Source organism: Leptinotarsa decemlineata, unplaced genomic scaffold (assembly GCF_025532065.1).
Source record: "Leptinotarsa decemlineata unplaced genomic scaffold, Ldec_3_MD MMD2_P_RNA_scaffold_9, whole genome shotgun sequence".
NCBI lineage: Eukaryota > Metazoa > Arthropoda > Insecta > Coleoptera > Chrysomelidae > Leptinotarsa > Leptinotarsa decemlineata.
In genome coordinates this window covers 6,779,419-6,795,117 of record NW_027412536.1, presented here as the reverse complement: position 1 = coordinate 6,795,117, position 15,699 = coordinate 6,779,419, and the positions used below count along the sequence as shown (strand labels likewise).

General features: G+C 35.3%; 1 protein-coding gene across 2 annotated transcripts; it reads right to left on the bottom strand.

Moving 5' to 3' along the window:
- Window positions 1-554: 554 nt before the first annotated feature.
- LOC111508176 (transmembrane protein 134) lies at window positions 555-5,755 on the bottom strand. Of its 2 annotated transcripts, none has more exons than XM_023163603.2 (2): window positions 5,316-5,755; window positions 555-4,261 (listed from the first exon to the last, which is right to left on the bottom strand). In XM_023163603.2, exons 1-2 carry the CDS (start codon window positions 5,519-5,521, stop codon window positions 3,913-3,915), a joined length of 555 nt encoding a protein of 184 aa, XP_023019371.1. In that variant the 5' UTR covers window positions 5,522-5,755; the 3' UTR covers window positions 555-3,912. The 2 variants fall into 2 exon arrangements, with proteins under 2 accessions (XP_023019371.1, XP_023019370.1); XM_023163602.2 differs by having other exon boundaries at window positions 5,335-5,750.
- Between the last annotated feature and the right edge of the window lie 9,944 nt (window positions 5,756-15,699).

Here is a 15,699-nt window from a genome sequence, read left to right as displayed (position 1 = left end):
AGCACATCTTCACAGTAACTCACCTTACCTCAATACCGAACTCAGCCTTTGTTGACTCCATAACATAATAACTCCTTTTATTCGAGTTTGTAGTTTAGGGCAATAAAATTTATTATAATTATTTGTTCCTTTTTTAGTCCAATAATCGGCGTTCTGTTTTCCAGTTCCCTGGGAAGTAAGCAGAAGAGGCAATGATATTACACATACCTTTCTTGTCTAATAGGGACTTGTATATGTAAATCTTGATTGAAGAAGCCTGTGAGCAAAAAAATTATATTTTTCCCGATTGGCCATGCTCTAGATTTCATCCCAAGGTCGATTAATTCGTCGTTGAACATTTTGTGTTGTTACCTGTATAACACTTGAAGTTTCACTGATAAATTTGTTTCTCCGTGACCTTAGGAGAGATCAAATGGATGGTAATTTACACCTCCAACTGCCATCCTCAAATTTGAATGAACATTATACTATACACATTTAAGAAAGTCCTTTTTTCTAAAGTTGCCACAGCCACTACTTTATAAGAAAAGAAAGTGTGAAAAAATGAGTCAATAGAAAATTAAAGAACAATATATTCATTGCAAGTAAAAAATAACTTAGTAGTTACATTAAAGAAATTTAAAGCTTTCAGGAAATCAAACTATATGTTGAAAAATGCATAATCTAAAACTTAAATGATACAATATTCACAACTCAAATCCAGTCAAATGTGTTTTGTGCATTAATTTATGAGAAATAAGTTGAAGTATGCATTAATTGTGACAAGACCCTCTGATTAAGACGCAATTTTGTTGGTTTCTTAAATATATTACTGAAGTTAATGTTCCTAAAAGTAAGCAGAATCTCAAAATTGTCTAATGCTCAAAATTTGAAAAAAATAGTGTGTAAATATAATTAGGATGAGTAACATTTTCCGATATTATGACTTTTATAATATTAAACAGAAACTGAAATATTTAGAAAAATACAGCCTTTACGTTAAAATAGGCAGATTTTTAATACCTATGTAGATTATTGAAACTGTCACTGAATCTGATAACTATTTAAATGTAATATCAATCTACAAGCTTTTCAACACTATATATCTGAGTACTTAAATATTTGAATTTCAGCTCCCTAGTACCCCAGTACACTTACAATTAACCTTATTTATCAGGATTTCAAATTGTTCACTTTTGTAAATATTTAGTTTTCAGTGAATGTTTTGAAAGTGATGCCTTATTTTGTAAAGTATAGCATATCTAACATTAGAAATATGGAAATTGTGTCATAAATCGAAATTTTTAGTGTTTATGCCTCGCCACTATGCACTATTTTCAAAAATAATTATTTCCGACCTAAAATATAGTACTGTAAATATTACTGATAAGGCAATATATAAACTTATCTGAATAAAGGCATGTTTACAAAACTAAATTACCTCAAGTGGACAAAAAAACCTCTTGTATTTTGTGATCATTGAAAAGTTATTAACATGAAGGAACTATCAAGAGTTTGATATAAAAAGTAATCAAAATGTATTTTTTTTTGTTTAACATATAAAAACACCAAAATGACTGCCTAACACCCTCTATAACAATGAAAAGCTTCCAAGAGAGCAGTACATTATTTTCATTATCGCCAAAATTTAAAAACCAACAACCTAGACGAGTATAATAAATATATTCAATATCTCTTATATACTGCAACACCCAGAAATATGGTATATTATCTGGTGATGGTATGGGGGGAACAATAATGTGTTTACTGATTAGTAGAATTTTGAACTTCTGAATCTATTGAAAACACTTTTCTCTCACTAGAACAGTGGAGAGACAAATTTTTTATTTTGATGATGGAAAACTGTTTGGAATAAGATATGTCTATTATAATAAAAAACATCTTGTCTATCGACATTACAGTGAGAATTCTATTTGATTCATTCAGTTTTCAGTGCCTGAGAAAAATTATAAATTATTATTCATTGGAGCACAAAAACTATTATGAGAAGTAATATAACACACAAAATATTTCAAACTGTTCATGTTAAAAATCTCAAAAAAGTGTATTTACATAAATATTCATTCGCAAACAACCTCCTTATAATTGTTAATGATTTTTCCTAAAAATGTATGAGATAATACACATATTATTTTAGAAGAACTTAAACAACCTGCATCCAGAACTATTACATCTGGGGTTTTATTAGAATGTATTGAATCCAAAAATTCTTGCAATTGATTATTTATGTGGGTTTTCTAAAATTCGTGTTTATGAATCCCTCCCTTTTTGAAACATAAAAAATCTTAGATTTGAAAATTAGAACAGCATAAGTGATTTGATATTTTACATTAGAAGAGGAAGTATTTCATACCAAAGACAGTATGAGTTATCAGTAAAACTTATAGCTATTTTTGAAATGTGATAATAATAATCAGTCATCTATAGACAATATGAGTTATCAGTGAAACTTATAGCTATTTTTGAAATTTAATTATAATAATCAGTAATTATTTTATCTCGTTATGACACATTACTGGTACTAAAGTATCTCCTGATCTCTTCTATTTTAGTTTCGAAAAGAGTCAGTCATGAAATTGAAACAATTTTCAAATAACATTTTAGTTTTTTTAAATTGAATACATTTCTGGTTTAAAAATTGTAAATGAACAATAATAATTAAATTTTATTGAAGCAGTGAAAAACCTGAAATTCTAAAACATTTGAAAATAAATAGAATAACTCAAACTGCAATTAGTTCACAAAAAAAATTGTTTGGAAACTGGTAGGAGTTGCAAATAAAATATATTTGTGAGTAACTCAGTGCAATGCCGTTTTGATTTATTAAAACTTTTCAATGAAAACATATGTAATATTACTCAGCAAATTCCTTACATTATTACAATAATGGACTGTAGTCTATCCTATTCATGAATAGTAAAATAAACACATTTACATTATTTTCTGTACAAAGTGCCTACTTTTTCATTGCTCGTCAGTGGATACAAAAAATGCATATCACCATTACATTCCGAATATACCATTAAATTTTAAACATATAGCTAGGATCAAATGGCCATGTGGAGAACTCATCTTAGGCTGTTCACGGTATTCTGTCAACTTTAATGTAATTATTACTACAAAAATTTTCATATTTTTCCATAAGATCAGATTTAATTTCAAATTTTCATCAATATAAATACAAATATTGGCTATCCTCGTCAAATAAACATATTTTTATTTTGATCAGTCAAAGCGAAAAGTGTTACCTATGAGGAAAAAATTTCATATTGAATATTGTGATACAGCATCCTATAAGGAAGATAATGAACAGAATATTTTATACAAATGTATGATGGGTACCCTCCATGTTATGAAATGAATATATTCAACGGCAAATTATACAAATTCAGTTTTTTGGCGTTTTAACAAAAGTCAGTACTTTATGTGAAAAATATTTTTTGTTTAAAATTTTTCTCCCCTAAGATTCTGGGTTTCTCTGTATTCCTTCTTCAGTACTCTATTCACAACAATTTATTAGGTCTTAATAAAGAGCAACACATAGAAAGGGCTACATCCATCAATTTATAGAGGAATTCAGTTCAATTCTCATTTGTTTTAATAACCGAAAACAAACTATACAATCTGTTTCATAAACCCTTCAGATTTGCCTTAATAAGCTTAATCCAACTTGAAATATTCTATTAATTTAAGGAGACACCAGTTCTTGATTCAAAAATGTTCATTTCAAGTGCTACTATAATTTTCTGTTTTTCAATTGTTTGATCAATTTTATAATCTTACAATCAGCAGTTAGATATTTTATCAACATTACAATTGTTTCAGAAAAACAGAGAGAAGTGAAAATATCACACCTTCTATGAAATAAATATGTGAAGGTCTTTTGATGAACTTTATTGCCCCTTAAAAAATTCAAGTAAATAAGGGCAAATTGTGAAAATGGTATCCACGTTTCCCTTTTGCAGCCAAATAAATATATACGATGTGATAAATTCCTGGTAAAAAACAGATGAACCCTGCTAATAAAAATACTGATCCTTGCAAACCAGAATTCGGTTCAGCAAGTGTAATCATACCGGTCATTAGAAGTCCCAGACCTATAATGAGAAGCGTGGCAGCCGCAAGAACCATTCGCCAATTTTCTTGCACCTTTGGATGATTGAAGCACGAACGGTTCAGATTTTCTTGACTGGAGCAGTCATAATAGCCTTGTATTAATGAATCACTATCTCTGGATGCATCATTTGCCACTTTGTAAGTTCTGCAAGCAATAGTAATATTACTATTAATTTATTTTTGGGTAGGTAATTATTTGTTTAAACGGTTCACAATAGTTCAAACAAATTTTACTAGACATACTTATTTTCATCCATTGATCACACATCTGAAGTCGAAAAATTGGTGTTCCAGTCTAATCTGGAGATACAGCCAGTAGAAAGTTTAAAAATGAGATATTTCAGGAATTCATTTTTGGTAATAGAAACTGATGAAATGATACCTTTTCGTGATCACATGCTGTAAACTTTCATTGACTTATCTTCTATATATTTCCATTTTTTCCAACAAACTACATCACAATTGCTATTAAACTAAATGACACTTATGCAAAGAAAGTTTTCATTAGTTCTGTTGGCAGTGCTACTAAATTAAACTAGAAATGAATGTTATGATGTCAAATTTATAGTATAATAAAAAAAAATTATTGACACTTCACCTTCTGAAATTGATTCTGTTTGTAGCTTGTGTAGGGATGTCTTCAAAAGAATGCTGAATTGATGAATTGTATTTATTTGAAAAAAAAAACAAATTACATAAAGTAAAATTTCATAATTTGGCAACAAGACATTTAAATTAATTAAAAAAAAAAATTGTTCATTTACTTGTTGACTTTGAATTTAGGCGATATTTGCAATAAACAGTAAAAAAACTTTTGTTCAAAGGTGGTTGACAATGTTTCGTGGTGTATTTCATCAGTTCGGACTTCCATTGCCAATTTATATTATATTAGGCAATGAAAGTCCGAACTGATAAATAAAAAAACTCCACTGAAGCGACAATATCACGATTCCAAAAATAAGGTTATTTTAGAGAAAGGGTTTTTTTATTTCATGAAAATATTTCAAAAGGAAGAATAAGATGCAATTGATTTTATGAGTTTTTTATAATCTGAATTCCTAAAATGATCGTTTTTTTACTACGTCTTTCTGAAATTAGACCACGGCGCCAAGTTTTGACTTAAGATTTGTATTCAATGGACAAAAATAAATCTAATAAACCTTTAAAAACCAGTGCAAGCCATTTAAACGATTATTTACCGATAGTTGTTATTCAAACCTTCCATTTTCCATATTAACATCAATATGATCACTATCCAATGTATTTCTTGTTGTATTAGATATTGGAGATCTAAGTCCTGTTGCGCCATACACTTTGATAGCTTCGTCAGTCTCTTCCTCGAATGCATCGTCGATGGAAAACCTTTTTGGTTTGCCGTTTGGTAAGGAAAAAGACATTTTCCCATAGATTAGACAATACGTCCTCAGCGAAAATTTTTGCATAGATTGTCCTTTAGAAGCAAGTCCATATTTGGCGATATATTTTCAAAACTATGGACGGAATTCTTCAAATTAGAAAAAAATCTTATTCAGACCACCTTGAAAATTATAAAATCTATTTTTTCTTATTGACACAAAAGTTAAGAGTGTTTGGTGGTTTGTTTTCTTTCAACAATATTGACAATTGACGATTGACTGGCTCAACGGTGACATTTTAAATTTAAAATGTCAGGTTATCAAAGCTGCTTTCGAGTTGATCGAAAGCAGCTTCGAGTACAAGCTGATCGAAAGATCAGCTTGTACCAGAGCGAAACACTTCATTGTCAGGTTATTCCGGAAACTTTATTTCAGAACGAATGATATGGCATTAGAGCATTTCTTAGAGGAAGGAAAAATATAGATTTGCTTTTTTCCCTATATGAGAAACCTGAGACTCGACATTATTTCCATTTGACCATTTGGTATTCTCCACAGAGGTATGGAAATATTCACCTTTGAAATCCATGGGAGAAATATATAGTTTAATAAACTACACTTCACGATTTGATATCCACCAGATCAAATCTTAAAGAGATGTAGTTTATGAAATATCCAGATAATTCTTCAGTTACTATATTTCCTACTTTTTGTATTCAGGTATTCTACTCTATTCTACTTTATCAACAACCATATCACCAAATGGCCATTTTACCACAGGTTCCCCATCTCGAAAAATCATCACTCCTGTGATGAAATTGTCGAATGTTCATATTATATGGGCTGTTTCAGTCTTTGAATTATCTGAATTGAAATTAACGTAGACTAAAACTTTGCCAATAATATATTCGACGCCTGTAACTTTAAAAGGACTTTTTGTCACAAATTCTTTTCCAATACGTTGATTTCTTGAAAGAACCCAATTCCCGACTCTCAATGCTGGTGATCTTAATTTTCTTCCATCATTAGCTTATTTTGTATTCAATTTGTTCTTCGGAAAATTCCAACCCCCACCCTTTGAGTATGAAAAATTTCCCATTTCTCATAAAATTAGAAATTAACCTTGCAGGTTGGCAGAAATTTCTGCAAATCGGGTCTGCCAGTTATGGATTTCGACCAAATTATTCATTTTCGACAAAAAAAAATTCCAGCCTTCACTTAATAATTTCACAATTGTCAAAAAATTTAAAATACATTTTGCAGGTCGGCGGAAATTCTTGCAGGTCGGGTCTCCCAGATATGAATCTCGACCAGATTATTCATTTTCGATAGAAAGAATTTCGAACCCCCACCCAAAAATTTCACAGTTCTCAAAAAATTTGAAATACATTTTCCAGATCGGCGGAAATTCTTGCAGGTCGGGTCTCCCAGACATAAATCTCGACTAGGTTGATAATTTTCGACAGAAAAAATTCCAACCTTCATCCTTTGAGTATGGAAAAATTCCACATTTCTCATTAACTTGAAAATATATCTTGCAGGTCGGCCGAAATTCTTGCAGGTCGGGTCTGCCAGATATGAACCTCGACCAGTTTAATCATTTTCGATAGAAAAATTTTCCAACCCCCACCCAAGAGTTTCACAATTCTCAAAAAATTGCAAATACATTTTGCAGGTCGGTAGAAATTCATGCAGGTCGGGTCTCCCAGACAAATCTCGACCAGGTTGATCATTTTCACAAAAAATATCCAACCCTTTGAGTATGGAAACATTCCACATTCCCCATTAAATTGAAAATAAACCTTGCAGGTCTGCAGAAATTCTTGCAGGTCGGATCTGCCAGGCATGAACTTCGACCAGTTTAATCATTTTCTACAGATACATTTTTCAACCCCCACCCAAAAGTTGCACAATTCTCAAAAAATTGGAAATACATTTTGCAGGTCGGCGGAAATTCTTGCAGGTCGGGTCTTCCTGACATAAATCTTGACCAGGTTGATCATTTTCGACAAAAGTAATTTCAACCCCCACCCTTTGAGTATGGAAAAATTACACATTCCTCATTGAATTGAAAATAAACCTTGCAGGTCGGGTCTCACAGACCCAACCATGTCCAGACCTGACCTGCAAGAATTTCTACCGACTTGCAAAGTTAATTTTCAATTTTATAAGAAATGTGGAATTTTTTCATATTCAAAGGGTAGGGGTTGAAAATTTTCTCTTGAAAATGATCAACCTGGTCTAAATTCATGTCTAGGAGATCCGACCTGCAAGAATTTTCGGCAACCTGTGAAATGTATTTTCAATTGTTTGAGAATTGTGAAACTTTTGGGTGGGGGTTGAAAAATGTTTGTGTCTAAAATGTTCAACCCGGTCGAGATTCATGTTTGGCAGACCCGACCTGCAAGGTTTATTTTCATTTTTATGAGAAATGTGAATTTTTTCATACTGAAAAGAGGGGGGTTGAAAATTTTTTTGTCGAAAATGATTAACGTGGTCGAAATTTATGTCTGGGAGATCCGACCTGCAAGAATTTCTGCCGAGCTGCAAAATATATTTTCAATTTTTTGAGAATTGTGAAATTATTAAGTGGGGGTTGGAAATTTATTCTGTCGAAAATGAATAATCCGGTCGAGATTCATGTCTGGCAGACCCGACCTGCAAGAATTTTTCCGACCTGCAAGGTTTATTTTCAATTTAATAAGGAATGTGGAATTTTTCCATACTAAAAAAACTTGGCAAGCTGACTTGGATGTCACACCAATAGGTGTTTCCACTCATGTCTCGCTTATGTTAGTAATAGAGCTTTAGGAGTTCTACGCCAAAATCCCATGTATTTTCTTATGGACCTTCATTCTGGCGTTTTTTGGACCTCAGGTCCAGTTAACACGGAAAGGACAAAAGTCAGCGCCTCGTCTCTGCCAGACGTTCATCATATATAAACTGAGTCTTAGCTTCAAAGCCCACTTCAGACCACCTCCACTTCTCCACTTTACCGTCATTCAGTCAACCAATCAGCTATCGCGCATACAGCGGGAAATTCAAACCACCAGTAGATGAACAAGGCGGATTCTGGCCCAAAATCCCATGTATTTTCTTATGGAGCTAAACTTTTTGCAATTTTTGGTTCAAACAGGAGTGGGGGAAACGTATGACATCATCGACGCAGGATGGAATGAGTATCGTAGCGATTCAAGCGTGGAACCCGGCCCCCTTAGTACTTCACCTATCGGCACCCTTAGTACTCCGCCCCTAAACGAATGCAGAATGTATCGACAAAGAAAAAACGAAGATGGCGCAACATGTCAGAAAGGCACTAAGTCACATCTTCGTTGATGATAGTTAAATCTCAACGTGCAGCACATCAAATGAAAGGGAAACGAATGCAGAATTTATCGACAAAGAAAAAAACCAAAAATGGCCGCAATATGTCAGAGGGGCATTAAGTTGTATATTCACTGATAATGATCAGATCGTCAGGCACAACACGTCAAAAGAAAAGTAAATTTATGCAGAATTCATCGACAGAGAAAAATCAAAGATGACGCAACATGTCAGAAGGGCATTAGGCCACATCGTTGACTTTCGAATCTCAATATGCAGCACATCAAACGAAAAGAGAAGAGGTGTAGAATTCATCGACAGAGAAAAAAACGAAGACGATGCCAAGAGGGCACTAGTTCACATCTTTGCAGACAGATTATGATGTAATGCACATGAAAGGGGTATCGATTTTTAAAATAATAAAGGAAGGACATGGCGACATGTCAAATAGGCATAAGGTGTGATGAAATACTTTCGAAAAATGTATGAGAAGCATATGTAAAGTCGTAGAGATGTTGAGAAAGAAAAGAAAATTTGATTATCCACCTTAAACATATCTTTACGTTTCATGCAAAAATAAACACATCCGGTAATGACAAAATCATCGTATACTGAAACATTTGATATATTTGTATTCCTTATGGTGGGAAGTTTTGGAATCCGTCAAAAAAGTCACTTCCGGTTTTCACTTCCGGTCGTTAGATTTCAATGATTTTGACATCAATGAATTCGTTTATTTATTTGTAGATTATGGAAAATATAATATCAAGCGCCTAATGTGGAACAGCATAGGAATAATTGCAAAGAAAATCATTGAACAAATTTGAAATTCAATGTTATTAGGTTACGAACAACTATAAGTGGAATTCAAAGGCAGCAGTTCGAATCATAATCAAACCAAAAGGGGCCTTGAAGTTTTGGAGGCGTGGAATTCTGAAATTCACGAGACACGTTTTTACTATCACACTGTCACTACTAAACTGGCTAAGTTGACGTGAAGTTGTGTGTAGTTGATGGTGGGGTGAAGACCAAAAGTAAATAATAAACTATTTCGAGCCTAAAGTGAATGAGCCGATAAAATACACGACTGCAATCGATCTGTCATTGACTATAATGACACGTTCGAAAATACCCGGAGTATTTATGACATTACAATTGTCATTTATCTAATTCCTAAAATCATTCATATCTAGTGCATGAGTTTTATATACAAGAGATGACCCCATGAATAAAAATCTAGAATATTCATATCAGGACTGCGAGCTGGCTAATTTTGGAGTCCTACACGTCCAGTCAAAATAATAAAAAGGAAGGTGGCGTATTATATGACACATTAAAAATTCAGCAAAAATATAACATGCCGTAACGTCACTTTAACCGCAGCGAAAAACATGCATTTATCAAGCTTCATTTCTTCCAGAAACCCATATGAATTGCAATGTAACGTGTTACGAAAATTTGTGTAAAAATAAATGCATCTCCATCTCATTACGTATCAGTTTGAAGAAATAACTGTCCACAGATGTTGGAAATTTTTATTTAGTCTAACAATTGAAATTGAATCAATCAAAACAAAACTTTTTCTGTGAGGCACAGAGAGTTATCACTCAGGATATTAGTGAAAATAGAAAATCAGTCTACTTTCGTTGAATCATATTGATTCGTAACGGCGCCGCCACGTGAAGGAGCAATATTTCATTCGTAGACTGTAATTAGCATCATGTTAGTTATGAGTGAACGTTAGTTGAACCGGAAAAGGGGATGGGTTTGGAAGTTTCTAACGTAAGAAGGAATCATTCACAAATTCAAAAAATATACTACAAAATATTTGTTGATATCTGATTATTCCAATAATATATTCACTATTACATTCTACAAGTATCGATACATTTTGCTGCCATTAAAGTTTTTTTGAATATTTATTCTTCAAATTTATTGATAGTAGTTATTTGAACATTCATTAATAATATATAAATCTTTTCTCAGCTGAACTGCAGCAAAATACATATATACTAGTAATCATGGGCTAATCGTCTATATCCATAGCATTTGATGTTTGAGGAATGGAATAGTGACCCAAAGGAAGCGTATTGTGTGAATCTGTAATTATATAACGCTTATCATCTTTAGGGATGAGGGCAATTTTGTATTGGGCGATGGAATGTACTTGATGTTTATCAGATCGAATCAAATTTTGGGTGACACTTATATTCTTTCAATTATCTAAGCAATTCACATAATTTGTAACGGTTCAAAATACATTTAATTTTTTTTATTCGTTTTCAGTTCAAATTTTTTTTAGGTATTCATTCAACGCAGTTATTTGTCCATAATTGTCCGTAACGTTGGCTTCGGAATCGTAGCCACAGTTCATTTAATTCGGATGCTAAATGGGTTGCATATTCTTGGTGAACAGATTGCCATATTCATAAAGAATCACGGATTGCCGAAGTACAATTTATTTATTAGTTCTCGGTACGGATAAGAAAAAAACCCTTTTTTTCTTTAAGAGGTAAAAATTAAACTTGTCGGATTTTGCCAAGTAGCAGTGCTGATGTGTAGGAATAGTTTGCTCTTCGTTACGAAGGATTCACGTGAGCCGATAACAACGTCATCAATCGATACTACTCTCAACCAACCAATGAGGTAAGGGAAAATAAGAAAGCCGGTGAGGCTAAAGATAATTATAACGGGGAATATTTTTTTAGGGTTTTAGTTCTATTCGTCCTGGTCCTGGTACCCATGACCCCAGGTAATACCGTGACCATTTAGTGATCGTCCGATTATTGGGTTTCAATTTGACTCCCAAACGATTATTTCTACAATATTCCATAACCGGCCGTTTCATATCTGAGACCGCCTGGAGAAATTGCAACCCACCCGCGAATTATTTGAACGTTCGAGTTCCGTAACGACGATTCCGAGTTGGAGGGCTGTGACTGCTATTCCGTGTGCCGTTGGACAGTGGAACCATCCTCGTCATCGATTATTCAGATAAGCTGCATGAGTTTATTAGTTTCATCTTTTCGCTGGAAAGGAAATATTTAGTATAGGTATATTTAATTATTATTTCCGTTTTTTTTTACTTGAAGAGCCTCCGGCCTTTAAACTATCCAAAGTGTACACCCAACGTGATCACGTAGAGGTAACAACAGTTGGTAAAATTTGAGTTATTTAAGCCTAAATAAGATCCCAAGAAAAGTGTTTGGGGACTAGTAATATAATCTTGTTCATTTTTGTTCCATGAAATTGGTCTATTCCTATTGCTGTTGTTGCTGGAGGCGGAGAAGATGATCTTGTCCAGCTCCTCCAACAGTTGTTTTTTGATGAGACTCTCTCGTTCTGCGGTAACCTTACCGTACGGGTTAGTCTCATCTATGATGGCTACCTTGAGGTGTCTCAAGGCGGCCTCCACGAAGGTTTTGGAAGGTGCAGCGACATTTCTGTCGCTGCGCAGCTTCTTCAACCTTCTTGGGGTTCCCTCCGTGGAGGTACTCGCGTGAGGGCGCTTTCCTGCGGTGGCAGCCGGTTCCTTGCCTTTTTCCAAGGCGGAGCTCTTGGCGCCCTCCGCAAGAGGTGCCCTTGTTGTTGAGGATGGAGTGGGAGAGGTGGAGGGTGCACTCATAGTTGCTGCCACTTCTGCCTCTTTCGCTCTCTTCCTCCTCTTGGCCTCGGCGCCGCTGATACGCTTACGCCTTGGCCTTTGCGTTGCATTGCGAGGTGGTCTGCTATGTCCAGCCTCTTTCTGAGCGGTAGCTTGGGGTGAGCATTTCTGTTCATCCCCAGCCCCCGCCCTAAATTGAGGTGAGCATTGCTGTCCAGCCTCGGGATTGGTTGGTTTTTTGTTCATACGTTTAGTTTCCATGTATGTTCACACGAGTAGCAAGGGAAGGGTTGGTCACCTCTAGCAGAGCCCCGCATTACCAGAGGAAGGCTAGTTACAATGAGGTTTCGCCCGGTTCCTCAAGGGGATCGTTCGTAACCGCATATAACCCTGCGGCCATTCAGCTGTCGACACGATTCCTTACATCTTAGCTTGGAAAGGCTGGTCCGCGGTGGCATGTTTTGCAGGGCTTTTGGAGGGTTTTAGTTCCCCTCACCCTACTTATTTCTGCCACTGACCAGGAGTCCGTCAACCCCGTCCGTTAGGCCCCATTGGCTTCCCGGACAGGACCTCCAGTCCCCTGGCCGTTCCCCTATCCGCCACCTGGGGACGCGCCCGATAGGTAGCCCAACCCAGGGGTAGTCAGCACTATACTTTCGCTTCATTTTCAAACGAATTATTATTGTAATAATATTATTTCGTCTCTATGTGCAATAGATATGTAAATGGGGTGATTAGGTATTTCGTCAATTGCGTACCCAGGATCAACACCAACAGCAAATTCGTATATCGTATGAGTCGGTGTGTCGTTGTAGAAGGCTCCAAAGGTAATGTTGCTATCTACGTTGTATGGTGCGTACTTTAATGATATCCACAGGTAGATCGGATTCGTAATGTTCGTTTGGTTTGAGAAGAGTAGATGAAAACCCCAGTATGAGAGCCAAGCTATTTGCAGGCCGGAAATCAATCGAGTGTTTCAGATAGAATATTTTACTTTTACTATCAAAATATTGTACAGCATTGCCGTTTTTAATGTAAGCTACCCAATGAGTGCCTGCATTCAACTGAGAATCTAAGTTCAATACAGCACATTCTCGCAGCCGAGGGCCACAAGTTGGCAACGTGTCACGCATAAAGACTCCACGAAAATGTGAAATTCTCAGTTGACGGGCACATTTTTAAATTTCCGAATCGTATAATGCTCAAATGGGTAGCTTCAGTAGGAGTTTTTTTTGCTTTTTCAAGTAAAGACCTCGCCTTCTGCGTTGATGTTGTTTCTTTAGGAACAGACCAAATCCTCGATGTGTTTTGTGTAGGTACAAATCAGAACCTAAATGTTCCATAGTTTTATTGTGACGTTGATCTTCTTCGAGTTTCTTTTTGACATTTTAGCACCTATTACGGTTTTTGCGATAGCGCCTGCTCCACCTGCCAACGAACCCAAAGCTGAAAGGGCAGCGAATATAGGTTTGAGTGGTAGCATTCCTCCAGATTTTGCTTCGAATGAGATTATCCTAGATATCCGTATGTTTTTACGTCCTCCAGCTTGACTCAGTGCCATTTTGGCAGCTCGCAAAGCCGAAGCACTAGATTTCTTAATATTGGTAGGATGTGGCTTCCAATTTTTAGTAATTTTTTGAAGCATATTACTTCGAAAGGACAACCCCATGCCGAGCTTACATTTCGCTTTCATCTAGCGTCTTTCGATTTAACGCGTTCCCAAGCTCTATTTCCCAACACTTGATCTGCTTTATGGCGGTCTTCTAAGGAGTCGCTTTGAGAGTACGCCATATCGTGATCTTTACAATATTCGTCCAAAGGATTCACACCGGTGTCATCGCGTTCCAATCTCTTTTTCAATGTGGTGCCTGGTCAGGAAAAATTATAACCAGGTAGATGTAATTCGAACGGGAGCTTATTGATGAGCGAATTGACAACACCTGCACCGGAGTAAGTCAACATTGAGAATGATTTGGTGAGGATTGTGATATTTTTATTTATAACCGTAGCGCACTCATTGTCCAACATTACATCATGAAAGTCATTCAACAAGACAAGACATTACCTATTGAAAATTTAAACTTTTTGAATGAAGCCAACAATAGTAGTGTGGTTGGGAAGCACGGTTTATTGTTGCCCAATTCGTTTCGTGCAATAATTTGTGGGCCGAGTGGTTGTGGAAAGACAAACGCTATTTTAACATTGTTATTCCACCCAAATGGCGCCAAATTTGAAAATATCAACGTATATTCAAAATAATTGTATCAACCTAAATATCAAGTGGTTCAAGAAATTTTTAGTGAAGTCAATGGGTTAGGAAATTATCCGTTCAGGGAAAATGATGATATCATAAGCCCTCACGAAGCCAAATCAAATTCCATATTTATTTTCGATGATGTCGCATGCGATGACCAACAGAAAATTCGCGAATATTATTCTGTATGTAGGCATAAGAACATTGACGCCGCCTATCTTTGTCAGACATATTCAAAAATCCCCAAACAATTGATACGAGACAATTGCAATATGATTGTATTTTTCAAACAAGATGAAATGAATTTGAAACAGGTATTCGTTGAACACGTCTCTCCCGACATGTCTTTCGATGAATTCAAGAGAATGTGTGCCAAATGTTGGCAACATCGATATGGAACTGTTGTAATAATGAAAGATTTTGATACGAATGGTGGACGTTATCGTCAAGGATTCGACAAATATATAAGTATACACAATGTGTGATCATTCACCATCATGAAACCGTTGAGCAAAGAAGTTGATATTATTCAAAAGAATAAAATCAACGAAATTGCAAGCTTCATTCGAAAAAAAATATTTGGCTCTGAAATTGGGTAAATCCGAAGAAGATGGGTCATTGCAAAGATTTTTCAAACCTCTGTCTATTCCATTGAGGAAAATATCAAATAAAACAACAACACAATCAGCTACTACCTTACTGAAAACTGAGGCAAAAACCGAACTCAAACAAGAGACAGTGGAAGAGCCTGAAACGACTCCATTCCAATCCCTCGTACATGTTGCAGGTACAGATGAGAATGATGATGATGAAAACGTCTTTAGTGGCTATGCAGAAGAGAAACAAGATGACAACGTTGCGTCAGGCATAAATTAACAAGTTTCAGAAGAATATATCGATCAATATCCGATAATGTATCAACCGTACATTAAAAAACATTGGGTAAATGACAAGAAAATCGACAAAGTATATGGTCCCATATATGATGGGGTATATTCAAAATGGTTCCTAGGCCAAAAGGAAATCGATTGACAAGCGTAGCGGAT